The sequence below is a fragment of the Oncorhynchus nerka genome, linkage group LG17, assembly GCF_034236695.1.
Source record: "Oncorhynchus nerka isolate Pitt River linkage group LG17, Oner_Uvic_2.0, whole genome shotgun sequence".
In the NCBI taxonomy this organism is placed as follows: domain Eukaryota; kingdom Metazoa; phylum Chordata; class Actinopteri; order Salmoniformes; family Salmonidae; genus Oncorhynchus; species Oncorhynchus nerka.
In genome coordinates this window covers 48,782,541-48,796,690 of record NC_088412.1, presented here as the reverse complement: position 1 = coordinate 48,796,690, position 14,150 = coordinate 48,782,541, and the positions used below count along the sequence as shown (strand labels likewise).

The following is a 14,150-nucleotide window of genomic DNA, read 5'->3' as shown; positions in this document are numbered from 1 at the left end:
GCAGCCCGCAGATCTTTTACACGCACCAATACTACATTTCCCACAATGCAAAGGTGACGCACCGAGCAGTAGGCTGCTTCATTTCAATATTTATTGGCACAGCAGTCGTCAGCATCACAGTAAAATTAACTTTCAGATACCCATCAAAAATGGCAAAACGGAAGGTGGATACTGAGAACCGGGGTTTCAAACAAGGTGGGAGTCGGAGTATATGTTCACGAAGGTAGCTGGAAAACCTGTGTGTCTTCAGTACTGAAAGAGTATAATCTGAGACGACATTATGAAACGAAACACGCGGACAAAAACAAGAATATGGACATGGAACAAAGGCTACAAAAGGCAGAGGAATTAAAACGAGGCCTCAAATCTCGACAGGCTCTGTTCAAAAAAGCCAAATCACAAGGCCAGGCTGCTGTCAAGGCCAGTTTTATTTTGGCAGAAGAGATCGCTAAATCAGCCCGGCCATTTTTGGAGGGGGATTTCATCAAAACTGCATGATTAAAGTTTGTGACGAAGTTTGCCCAGAAAAAAGGCAACTCTTTTTAAATGTGAGTCTGAGCAGAAACACCATTGCCGAGAGAGTAGACCAGTTGTCCATCAATCTAAAAGAGCAGCTTGTGAAAAGGGAAAAGATTTTATTGCATATTCCTTGGCTGTGGATGAGAGCACCGACATTTCTGACATTGCCCAGTTGTCAATTTTCATCCGCGGAGTGGACTCCAACCTAAGCGTGACAGAGGAGTTTTTGGCTTTACGTCCTATGCATGGCACAACCACGGGGCATGATTTGTATGAAGAGGTGTCAAGATGTGTAAATGAGATGGAGCTGCCTTGGGAAAAACTCGTGGGTTTGACAACCGACGGAGCACCTCGATGTGTGGACACAGGAGCGGACTGGTGGCGAAGATACGGGAAAAGATGCAAGAGGAAAACGCGACAGGTGAGCTGACAGCTTATCATTGTATCATACACCAGGAAGCGTTGTGCGGTAAAGCCTTGAAAATGGAGCATGTAATGAGCATCATCACGCACAGTTAACTTTATCAGAGCCAAAGGTTTGAATCACCGCCAGTTCAAGGCATTTCTGACGGAGTTAGAAACGGAGCATGGTGATTTGCCTTATCACACAGAGGTGCGATGGCTAAGCCAGGGAAAGGTGCTTCAAAGATGTTTCGAGCTTCGTGAGGAGATTTGTCTGTTCTTGGACAGCAAAGGGAAAGACACAACACAACTCCGAGACGAAATGTTTCTGTGTGAAATGGCTTTTCTGTGTGACATTACGAGTCATCTGAATGCAATAAACTTGCAGCTGCAGGGTCGGGATCGTGTCATCTCTGATATGTACAGTACAGTGAAGGCATTTAAAACCAAACTGACTCTGTGGGAGACGCAGATGCGGAAAGAAAATTTGAGCCACTTTCCCAGCTGCCAGACCATTACATTTTACATTTACATTTAAGTCATTTAGCAGACGCTCTTATCCAGAGCGACTTACAAATTGGTGCTTTCACCTTATGACATCCAGTGGAACAGCCACTTTACAATAGTGCATCTAGGTCTTTTAAGGGGGGGAGGGGGAGAAGGATTACTTTATCCTATCCTAGGTATTCCTTAAAGAGGTGGGGTTTCAGGTGTCTCCGGAAGGTGGTGATTGACTCCGCTGTCCTGGCGTCGTGAGGGAGTTTGTTCCACCATTGGGGGGCCAGAGCAGCGAACAGTTTTGACTGGGCTGAGCGGGAACTGTACTTCCTCAGTGGTAGGGAGGCGAGCAGGCCAGAGGTGGATGAACGCAGTGCCCTTGTTTGGGTGTAGGGCCTGATCAGAGCCTGGAGGTAGTGAGGTGCCGTTCCCCTCACAGCTCCGTGAGAAGCTCTCTACCAGTGCGTTCCCGAGCACACAGTTGGCTGATAAAATAGGTATGCTTGCCGCTGACTTTCGACGCCGATTTGCTGACTTTGAAGCACAAAAAAGCAGGTTGGAACTGCTCGGTAACCCATTTGCTGTTGACGTGGAAAGCTCACCACCAAACCTCCAAATGGAGTTGATTGACCTCCAATGCAATGATGCACTGAGGGCAAAATATGCGGCAGTGGGTGCTGCGGAGTTCGCCCGTTTCCTCCCCGGCACAATGCCCCAGCTGCGCATCCAGGCTGCTCAAACGTTGTCTATGTTTGGCAGCACATACCTGTGTGAACAACTGTTTTCTTTGATGAACCTGAACAAAACATCACACAGAAGTCGACTTACTGCTGAACACCTCCACTCAATTCTGAGGATTTCTTCAGCTCAGAGCCCTGAACATTGATGAACTTGTGGAAAAGATGGGACACCACCAAGTATCACCTCAACCTCAAACAAGTGAACATTACTGTGCAATCACATATTTAGAGTTTTACTCAGTTCAAGTTTAAAAGTTAAAATTTAATATTTGTTTTCACTGCATGTTACTTCTCCTTAAACAAAGTGTTGTTTTTGATTAATAGATTTTTGCACTTTATTTTTTTGTATTTCAATCCAATTATATTTTAAAAATATTTCAGTTGAGTGGATGATAGAAAATTGCTATTATTGTTTTTTCTTTGAAGTAAATTTAGCCCACTTTTTGCTAAAATAGAAAATATAGTCTACTGATGGTGCCTTGAATACCGGTTTCTTTCATTTAATGTTCATGTTATGGGGATATTTATATAAAGGAAATTTGTCTTTTGTGTCTGTTGAAAATTAAAGATTACTGACAGAGCCATAAGAAAATATTGCTTTATTTATCTGATCATATTGTAATATATTTGTTAGGTTTTCAGTAGGTTCAATTAGGTTCACTAGACTATATGCGTCATTTAAAAAATTTTCAATGAACATTCGAACAGTCCGGCCCTCGTCTTGTAGCTGATTTTTTTATTTGGCCCTCCGTCCATTTGACTTTGACACCCCTGTTTTAAAGACTCCAGCCACCAAAGTCATAGACTGTTCTCTCTGCTACCACACGGAAAGCAGTACCAGAGTGCCAAGTCTGGGACCAAATAGCTCCTGAACAGCATCGACCCCCAAGCCATAAGACTGCTGAACAGTTCTTAAAATGGCCACCTGGACTATTTACATTGTCCCCGGTTGTTGTTGTTTTTTTTCAGTGATTCTCTTGCACTGGCTCTATGCACACTCATTAGACACTCACACACACACACACTACATATGCTCACAAACAAAACACACACTTTTTTGAAGCATTTCACGGAAAAGACTACACCTGTTGCATTCGGCGCATGTGACCAACACAATTTGATGTGATTTGATTTAAATGGTCTCAGTGATCAGAGGGTAGCTTTCAGAGATCAAACTCTACTATGGTTTAGTCTCAACAACATCAGAACAGAGACACGCACTGAACAGCATTGAACAGCACTGAACAGCCCTGAACAGCACTGAACAGCACTGAACAGCCCTGAACAGCACTGAACAGCCCTGAACAGCCCTGAACAGCCCTGAACAGCACTGAACAGCCCTGAACAGCACTGAACAGCCTGAACAGCACTGAACAGCACTGAACAGCATTGAACAGCCCTGAATAGCCCTGAACAGCCCTGAACAGCACTGAACAGCACTGAACAGCATTGAACAGCACTGAACAGCCCTGAACAGCCCTGAACAGCACTGAACAGCCCTGAACAGCCCTGAACAGCACTGAACAGCCCTGAACAGCCCTGAACAGCATTGAACAGCACTGAACAGCACTGAACAGCCCTGAACAGCCCTGAACAGCACTGAACAGCACTGAACAGCATTGAACAGCACTGAACAGCCCTGAACAGCACTGAACAGCCCTGAACAGCACTGAACAGCACTGAACAGCATTGAACAGCACTGAACAGCCCTGAACAGCACTGAACAGCACTGAACAGCACTGAACAGCCCTGAACAGCACTGAACAGCCCTGAACAGCACTGAACAGCACTGAACAGCCCTGAACAGCACTGCCCCAGCACTGAACAGCCTTCAACAGCACTGAACAGCACTGAACAGCACTGAACAGCCCTGAACAGCCCTGAACAGCACTGGACAGCCCTGAACAGCACTGAACAGCACTGAACAGCCCTGAACAGCCCTGAACAGCACTGAACAGCACTGAACAGCACTGAACAGCCCTGAACAGCCCTGAACAGCACTGAACAGCACTGAACAGCACTGCCCCAGCAGTGAACAGCACTGAACAGCACTGAACAGCACTGTACTGCTGTAGCAGCAGGAGCTGATTTCTTGATGCTCCAAGAGCCAGTACAGAAGGCTTATACTATACTACAGTATACTGTATACTGGGGTATTTGGAAATAGCCACGGGATGGTTTTTCAATACTTTCAATAAGGTTGAAACTATTTCTTTGAAGTTTTTCAATACATTTTTATATTTATAGCCAATTTAAGTGAATACATGCAGCCAAATTGTGCAGTACGTTAGGAGACAAAAGAGATTACGTTCTTCATTCCACTTGTCAGATTATTTTACATTATGAAGCTTAGCGTAGTTCCCTAGAACAGTTGAGCGAGTCACGTTTTCTTGTAAAGAGCACAATGGGAGAAAGCGGGAGCCGGTGAGTCCAGATGTGTATTTGGTTTAACTTGCTAGTTAGCTAGGTATGTGGCTGAATTAATGAGGAGACGGGGCATCGTATATTCTTAGCTTTCAGCCATGTTTGAGAAGTCAAAGGGCTTTGGATGAGTTATCTGTACAGCTGTCACTGCTATCTTGATATCCTAAAAAAATATATATAATTTCGGTTCTCGGCCCCTGAGTCTGCTCCTCTGCCCCTCTTCTCAGAGCAGAGAAAGCCGGCCCCGTTGCCCTAGTGACTCCAGACACCACACAGACACAGCATGTATACATGCTGCTCCAGAGTCAGTGCTGTTTTTCCTTCACCATGCATCCAAACATTGTTCATTTGCACTATATCTCTCGTTCACATTTGGTTGTAAATGTCCAAACTCACCCCAAAAAATGCATTCTGTACCTGCTACCTTTATGAGCTGCTAACTTTATGAGCTGGATTGCCTGTCTTTGCAATTAGTTTATTTTAGATTGTGCTCGTTAGCATATTTAGCTAATACTATGGAAATCCGCTAGTACTTGTGCTAGGCCCCCTTGTGTACTAAGCCGGTTACTATAAATCCCAGAATGAGAGAAGGACGATATGAAAATCTTTATACCGCCCAACCCTACAGTAAAGTAAACATGCATGCATTATCCTCTCACAGGACTATCTCATTCCTACGCACCATTACAGCTCATCCCTGGTTCTTTTTGGAATGCCAAAAATGCCATGGTCTTGACAACTGGCTTGTGTCTGTGGATTAATGGTGATGAAGTGCTTTGAGAAGTGTATCGACTCGCAGACCGTGTGTCATTGCTATGTCTGTTGGGTGTGTTGATGGGGTGAGAGTGCTTTGAGAAGTGTATCGACTCGCAGACCGTGTGTCATTGCTATGTCTGTTGGGTGTGTTGATGGGGTGAGAGTGCTTTGAGAAGTGTATCGACTCGCAGACCGTGTGTCATTGCTATGTCTGTTGGGTGTGTTGATGGGGTGAGAGTGCTTTGAAAAGTGTACGTGTAAGTGATGTGTTTTCAGTCACACAGTGTGTGTCAGTGTTGAGAGAGTGTGTGTCAGCGTTGTGTGTATCAGTGCTCTCGGGTATGAACGTGCTTCATCAGGCCAATAAACCCGACCCCAACTTACGGAGGACCAGAACTAGCCACTTCATGACCTGTCCTGAAATAAAACTCTGAAGAATCCTTTTCAAAAAGCCAGCACGACCTTGTAAGATCCTATAAAAAAAAACACTTTTCATAGCACCATATATCACTGTACGAGACTGCTAGGGTTAAAACAAATCTGGGGATCTCCTTTCAATCTGTTTGCAGTGTCACCTCAAGGAGGGGTGTAAGCACAATGGCATCACATGACCACAGGTGTGACCTGGTTTACAGTGTCACCTCAAGGAGGGGTGTAAGCACAGTGGCATCACATGACCACAGGTGTGACCTGGTTTACAGTGTCACCTCAAGGAGGGGTGTAAGCACAATGGCATCACATGACCACAGGTGTGACCTGGTTTACAGTGTCACCTCAAGGAGGGGTGTAAGCACAATGGCATCACATGACCACAGGTGTGACCTGGTTGACAGTGTCACCTCAAGGAGGGGTGTAAGCACAATGGCATCACATGACCACAGGTGTGACCTGGTTTACAGTGTCACCTCAAGGAGGGGTGTAAGCACAATGGCATCACATGACCACAGGTGTGACCTGGTTTACAGTGTCACCTCAAGGAGGGTTGTAAGCACGATGGCATCACATGACCACAGGTGTGACCTGGTTTACAGTGTCACCTCAAGGAGGGGTGTAAGCACAATGGCATCACATGACCACAGGTGTGACCTGGTTTACAGTGTCACCTCAAGGAGGGGTGTAAGCACAATGGCATCACATGACCACAGGTGTGACCTGGTTTACAGTGTCACCTCAAGGAGGGTGTAAGCACAATGGCATCACATGACCACAGGTGTGACCTGGTTTACAGTGTCACCTCAAGGAGGGGTGTAAGCACAATGGCATCACATGACCACAGGTGTGACCTGGTTTACAGTGTCACCTCAAGGAGGGGTGTAAGCACAATGGCATCACATGACCACAGGTGTGACCTGGTTTACGGTGTCACCTCAAGGAGGGGTGTAAGCACAATGGCATCACATGACCACAGGTGTGACCTGGTTTACGGTGTCACCTCAAGGAGGGGTGTAAGCACAATGGCATCACATGACCACAGGTGTGACCTGGTTTACAGTGTCACCTCAAGGAGGGGTGTAAGCACAATGGCATCACATGACCACAGGTGTGACCTGGTTTACAGTGTCACCTCAAGGAGGGGTGTAAGCACAATGGCATCACATGACCACAGGTGTGACCTGGTTTACAGTGTCACCTCAAGGAGGGGTGTAAGCACAATGGCATCACATGACCACAGGTGTGACCTGGTTTACAGTGTCACCTCAAGGAGGGGTGTAAGCACAATGGCATCACATGACCACAGGTGTGACCTGGTTTACAGTGTCACCTCAAGGAGGGGTGTAAGCACAATGGCATCACATGACCACAGGTGTGACCTGGTTTACAGTGTCACCTCAAGGAGGGTGTAAGCACAATGGCATCACATGACCACAGGTGTGACCTGGTTTACAGTGTCACCTCAAGGAGGGGTGTAAGCACAATGGCATCACATGACCACAGGTGTGACCTGGTTTACAGTGTCACCTCAAGGAGGGGTGTAAGCACGATGGCATCACATGACCACAGGTGTGACCTGGTTTACAGTGTCACCTCAAGGAGGGGTGTAAGCACGATGGCATCACATGACCACAGGTGTGACCTGGTTTACAGTGTCACCTCAAGGAGGGGTGTAAGCACAATGGCATCACATGACCACAGGTGTGACCTGGTTTACAGTGTCACCTCAAGGAGGGGTGTAAGCACAATGGCATCACATGACCACAGGTGTGACCTGGTTTACAGTGTCACCTCAAGGAGGGGTGTAAGCACAATGGCATCACATGACCACAGGTGTGACCTGGTTTACAGTGTCACCTCAAGGAGGGGTGTAAGCACAATGGCATCACATGACCACAGGTGTGACATGGTTTGCAGTGTCACCTCAAGGAGGGGTGTAAACACAATGGCATCACATGACCACAGGTGTGACATGGTTTACAGTGTCACCTCAAGGAGGGGTGTAAGCACAATGGCATCACATGACCACAGGTGTGACCTGGTTTACAGTGTCACCTCAAGGAGGGGTGTAAGCACAATGGCATCACATGACCACAGGTGTGACATGGTTTGCAGTACTCACCCGAGCTCCTCTCTTCCCAGCAGGACCAGGTAGACCAGGGGGACCAGGAGGACCCTGTTATAGAGAGAGAGAGGGATGTTACAGACACACAAATAACTTGCTAATTGAGATGTGATATCATGCGGTTTAATGTACAGTTAGATGTGGGTAGGTGGATACTGTATTTATGTAAGAGGTCTAGACAATTTCAAATCAAAGGAGGCAAAAAAAACAACGTTTTTTTTAACTCCAAATCGCTAATAGCAAAGCTTTGAGAGGATGGTGATATCATGTTACATTGTCTGGATGAGTGTGAAGTACTATGCCTCAAACCAGTTCTGGGATTAAGATAAACTCTTTGTCATGGCAAAACAACCATGGAGGAAGAGCATGGTATGATTCCACTTCATGTTCTTTTCGACCCAACATATAAAAGAAGAAAGAGGGGGGGGGGGGAAACAAATGTGCTGAATACTTTTAAATTCCAGAGTTGGAACTGAAGACTCTAGTACAGTACTTGTAAAACGTGACTTTGATGACATTAAACCTGGTATGTTATGTGGTAGCTTTTTTTTCCCATCCCACGCATTCATAACAAACTTACACAAATGCACACATCCACAGAGGTGTGGAGTAAGGAGCTAACTTGCAAACAAGTCAGAAGTCAGCTTGGCTCTCTCAAACGGGATACAGATGTGGGATCTTAATTTGCTACAGCGGGAAAATAATCAGTCTTTTACTTTCGGTTTTGTACACCAGCTTCAAACAGCTGAAAATACAATATTTTTGGTGATGGGAAGTATATTTCACAGCGGTTTAGATGGTAAAATGATTCTCTACACAATGACTGATTGTTTTGTCACATAAACTGAAATGATGTGAACTATTAGAATTTTAGCAACTAGGAAATGGCTGAGCGATTTCTGCATATTGCACCTTTAAAAAGTATGATTGATAATTGGAGGCTTTTCAAAGTAACAGTTATCATGTATCCTCTATGGACTGATGTGCTAATCCAAGGCAAACAAAAAGAAAGAGAGGATCACTGGAGAGACTTACAGAAAGAGGTTTCACTGAGTGTCTTGGCTGTGGATGGGATGCTAGTAGTAATACTGACAGCAATATAACTGCAGGGTGATTCCTCACGAAACTAGACCATGATTTAGGGGATTTTCACAGCATTTCATCCATAAAAGGGTAATTTCGAGGAAGGATTGTTGACATATATTTGATATTTCTACTTTATATTAAATCATAATTGAGAGGAAATTACCTTAAGTTGGAACATGAATATATGTTGGCCTTACCCAGGCCTCCTTTAAGACTCAATAATGATTATGTAGGAGTTACAAGGAAAGAATAGTGTATATAAAGATCCAGTCCATTTCAAAAATTGGAGGCCAGCATCCCTGAGTCGCCTCTTCACTGTTGACGTTGAGACTGGTGTTTTATAGGTACTATTTAATGAAGCTGCCAGTTGAGAACTTGTGAGGCATCTGTTTCTCAAACTAGACTAATGTACTTGTCCTCTTGCTCAGATGTGCACTGGGGCCTCCCACTCCTCTTTCTATTCTGGTTAGAGCCAGTTTGCGCTGTTCTGTGAAGGGAGTAGTACACAGCGTTGTACGAGAACTTCAGTTTCTTGGCACTTTCTCACATGGACTAGCCATCATTTCTCAGAACAAGAATAGACTGACGAGTTTCAGAAGTTCAAAAGTTCTTTGTTTCTGGCCATTTTGTAATCGAACCCACAAATGCTGATGCTCCAGATACTCAACTAGTCTAAAGAAGGACAGCTGTACTGCTTATTTAATCAGGACAAACAGTTTTCAGCTGTGCTAACATAATTTCAAAATGGTTTTAAAATGATAAACTTGGATTAGCTAACACAACGTGCCATTGGAACACAGGAGCTATGGTTGTTGATAATGGGCCTCTGTACGCATATGTAGATATTCCATAAAAAATCTGCCATTTCCAGCAACAATAGTCATTTACAACATTAATCGGTGTTATAGTAAAGACTATAAGCAGCTCGCAAGTTTCATGTTTGGGGAAGCTTACAATTTATCCTACCATTTCTACCTATCTGAGTGAAAGCCATGATATATAGGCACATTTTCATTTCAATAATTACGTTTTCATTTCTCAGTCACATGGTTAATCGTAAAATTCTGCACAGCTGCCACTTAAAATTCAACTAAGGCGAGAGCACCAGCCTCTGCCAATAGGACAAATTGATACACACAATATTGAAAAGTATAAACATCAATATACAAAAAAATATACAAAAAGAAAGAATGTATTTGGCAAATATTTGTATATATTGTTAACATAATACACACATATATATATAGAATAAGTTCCAGAGTAGGATCTTTGCTAGTTTTAAAGTTATTACCCATTTCATACATAACAATTGGCGTAGTAGACAACGTAACCAATCACAGTCCTCCCTTTACTTGTTCCACTGTATCACCCTGCAAATCAACAGCAAACAGTGACCAATCACAGTCCTCCCTTTACTTGTTCCACTGTATCACCCTGCAAATCAACAGCAAACAGTGACCAATCACAGTCCTCCCTTTACTTGTTCCACTGTATCACCCTGCAAATCAACAGCAAACAGTGACCAATCACAGTCCTCCCTTTACTTGTTCCACTGTATCACCCTGCAAATCAACAGCAAACAGTGACCAATCACAGTCCTCCCTTTACTTGTTCCACTGTATCACCCTGCAAATCAACAGCAAACAGTGACCATGTTGAACCATTTTCACATTCACTCTGTTAGTAATGCTTACACATTGGATCTAAAAGTAGCATAGATCCCAGTCTGGAACTTTGATATTCCCGTAGTGTATATTATGTTCAACAATATATCCAAAACGTTGCCTTATCAAAAAGGGTACATTTACAATATTCATGTTAATATTTTTCAAGATTCATAAATGAAGGTAAGGAATTAGGGAAATGTGTTTATTGAAATCAAAATACCACTCTAAAGATGAAAAAAAAAAGATCACAAATATAAACGTCACAAATATTCCAACTCAAAATTTTAAAAAAAATATGTCAAAACACTTTCCTTCAAAGGATCCTCTTACGGATAGATGAAAATCTAAAACCTTTTGTTTTGTGAGGAATCACACTCCCATGACACTGTGTTCACAATGTAGCAAGCTGCCATACAACAGCATGAAATAGTATGACGGTCAGGACATAATGCACACACACACACAGAGTCATGGGAAAACTATTTTGGAATGATACACAATAATAAACAAAAGGGATACAAAAACATGTGTGTATGTCTGTATCTGCGTGTACAGTTGAAGTCAGAAGTTTACATACACTTAGGTTGGAGACATTATAACCACTCCACAAATCTCTTGTTAACAAATTAACGTTTTTGCAAGTCGGTTAGGACATCTACTTTGTGCATGACACAAGTCATTTTTTAAACAATTGTTTACAGGCAGATTATTTCACTTATAATTCACTGTATCACAATTCCAGTTGGTCAGAAGTTTGCATACACTAAGTTGACTGTGCCTTTAAACAGCTTGGAAAATTCCAGAAAATGATGTCAAGGCTTTAGAAGCTTCTGATAGGCTAATTGACATAATTTGAGTCAATTGGAGGTGTACCTGTGGATATATTTCAAGGCCTACCTTCAAACTCAGAGCCTCTTTGCTTGACATCATGGGAAAAGAAAAAGAAATCAGCCAAGACCTGAGAAAAAAAATGGAATAAAAAGCCATTTCCAAACACCTGAAGGTACCAGTTCATCTGTACAAACAATAGAACGCAAGTATAAACACCATGAGACCACGAAGCAGTCATACAACTCAGGAAGGAGATGCATTCTCCTAGGGATGAACGTACATTGGTGCGAAACGTGCAAATCAATCCCAGAACAACAGCAAAGGACCATGTGAAGATACTGGAGGAAACAGGTACAAAAGTATCTATATCCACAGTAAAACAAATCCTATATCAACATAACTTGAAAGGCCACTCAGCAAGGAAGAAGCCACTGCTCCAAAACCACCATAAGAAAAGCCAGACTACGGTTTGCAACCGCATATGGGGCCAAAGATCGTAATTTTTGGAGAAATGTCCTCTGGTCTGATGAAACAAAAATAGAACTGTTTGGCCATAATGACCATCATTATGTTAGGAGGAAAAAGGGGGAGGCTTGCAAGCCGAAGAACACAATCCCAGCCGTGAAGCACGGGGATGTCAGCATCATATTGTGGGGGTGCTTTGCTGCAGGAGGGACTGGTGCACTTCACAAAATAGATGGCATAATGAGGGAAGAAAATTATGTGGATATATTGAAGAAACTTCTCAGACCTCAGTCAGGAAGTTAAAGTTTGGTCTCAAATGGGTCTTCCAAATGGACAATGACCCCAAGCATACTTCCAAATTTGTGGCAAAATGGCTTAAAGACAACAAAGTCAATGTATTGGAATGGCCATCACAAAGCCCTGACCTTAATCCTATAGAAAATGTATGGGCAGAACTGAAAAAGTGTGTGCGAGCAAGGAGGCCTACAAACCTGACTCAGTTACTCTAGCTCTGTCAGGAGGAATGGGCCAAATTTCATCCAACTTTTTGTGGGAAGCTTGTGAAAGGCCACTTGAAACGTTTGACCCAAGGTAAGCAATTTAAAGGCAATGCTACCAAATACAAATACATTTCTGACCCACTGGGAATGTGATGAAAGAAATAAAAGCTGAAATAAATCATTCTCTCTATTATTATTCTGACATTTCACATTCTTAAAATAAAGTGGTGATCCTAACTGACCTAAGACAGGGCATTTTTTACCGGGATTAAATGTCAGGAATTGTGAAAAACTGAGTTTAAATGTATTTGGATAAGATGTATGTGAACTTCCGACTTCAACTGTACGTGTGCGTACAAGCAGTTATGGGGAAGTCCTGCACAATCTATCCCTCTCCGTCGATATCAATGGGACAAAGAGAGAACGTCTCAGCGACAGAAACAGCTGCTTGCTCATGGAGCCACACTCCAACACAGACACAGTGATGGAAACAGTGATGGAAACAGTGATGGAAACAGTGAGTGCACTACTACCGCCTTCTCCTCGCCATAACAACAGGGCCAATTGAGACCATGAGGCTTCTTCACGCAAAAAACAAACAAAGCTCTGTTGATAATATTAGCAGCATGACAGCTGTGCTGCGTGTTGGGCCCAACAAAACCTTAAAACTGTATTTATTGTACAGTATGTTCCATACTATATATTTGAATTTGCTGTCTACTATAGGGAACACTTAGCCTGGATAAACCAGACTTAGCGCTGCACTCACTATTTTTCAGTATGGTTGAACCAGGCTAGGTAGCACTAATAGTACCAGCAGTGAAAGGTATTTAGGGGAAGGAAGTAAATCATGAAGGTGACGATTGAGTAATCTGTACTTCCTCCCTCTTAAAGTGCATTTGAAGTGTCTATACATTCTTCTCACATCCCAGCATTGAGTCAAACTGGATCAAACAAAATAGAAAAATGTTAATGCACCAAGTAGTAGGTAATTGCAACGGCCAACACACCTGAACACACTTAATCTTGCTTCTACTTGGGACGCTTGCGTCCCAACTAGAGCTCTGGAAATGCAAATGCGCTACGCTAAATGCTAATAGTATTAGTTAAAACTCAAAAGTTCATTAAAATACACATGCAGGGTATCGAATTAAAGCTACACTCGTTGTGAATCCAGGCAACAAGTCAGATTTTTAAAATGCTTTTCGGCGAAAGCATGAGAAGCTATTATCTGATAGCATGCAACACCCCAAAAGACCCACAGGGGACGTAAACAAAATAATTCAGTGAAAGTTTATCGTCTACTTTTTGAATTTTAAAAAATGACGTTACGTTGTGAAATCGCTGTTTTTTTCGTTTATCACACAGTCTACATATAACGATATCTTGGCTTTATATGGCCCGATTTAATCGAAATAAAGACCCAATAGTGTTTATGGGACATCTAGGAGTGCCAACAAAGAAGATGGTGAAAGGTAATGACTGTTTTCTATTTTATTGTGCGGTTTGTGTAACGCCGAAATGCTAATTATTTTGTTTACGTCCCCTGCTGTGCTTTTGTGTTGTAGTGTATTGGTGCATGCTATCAGATAATAGCTTCTCATGCTGTCGCCGAAAAGCATTTTAAAAATCTGACTTGTTGCCTGGATTCACAACGAGTGTAGCTTTAATTCGATACCCTGCATGTGTATTTTAATGAACTTTT

At 43.1% G+C, this 14,150-nt stretch overlaps 1 protein-coding gene across 1 annotated transcript in view; it reads right to left on the bottom strand.

The window, feature by feature from the left end:
* The window catches only part of LOC115145412 (collagen alpha-1(XXIV) chain-like), a 213,867-nt gene that overhangs the window by 151,627 nt on the left and 48,090 nt on the right, over positions 1 to 14,150 (bottom strand). Inside the window, exon 4 of the mRNA XM_065002804.1 lies at positions 7,894 to 7,947. Coding sequence (XP_064858876.1) covers positions 7,894 to 7,947 — 54 coding nt within the window. The remainder of the gene's footprint in view (positions 1 to 7,893; positions 7,948 to 14,150) is intronic.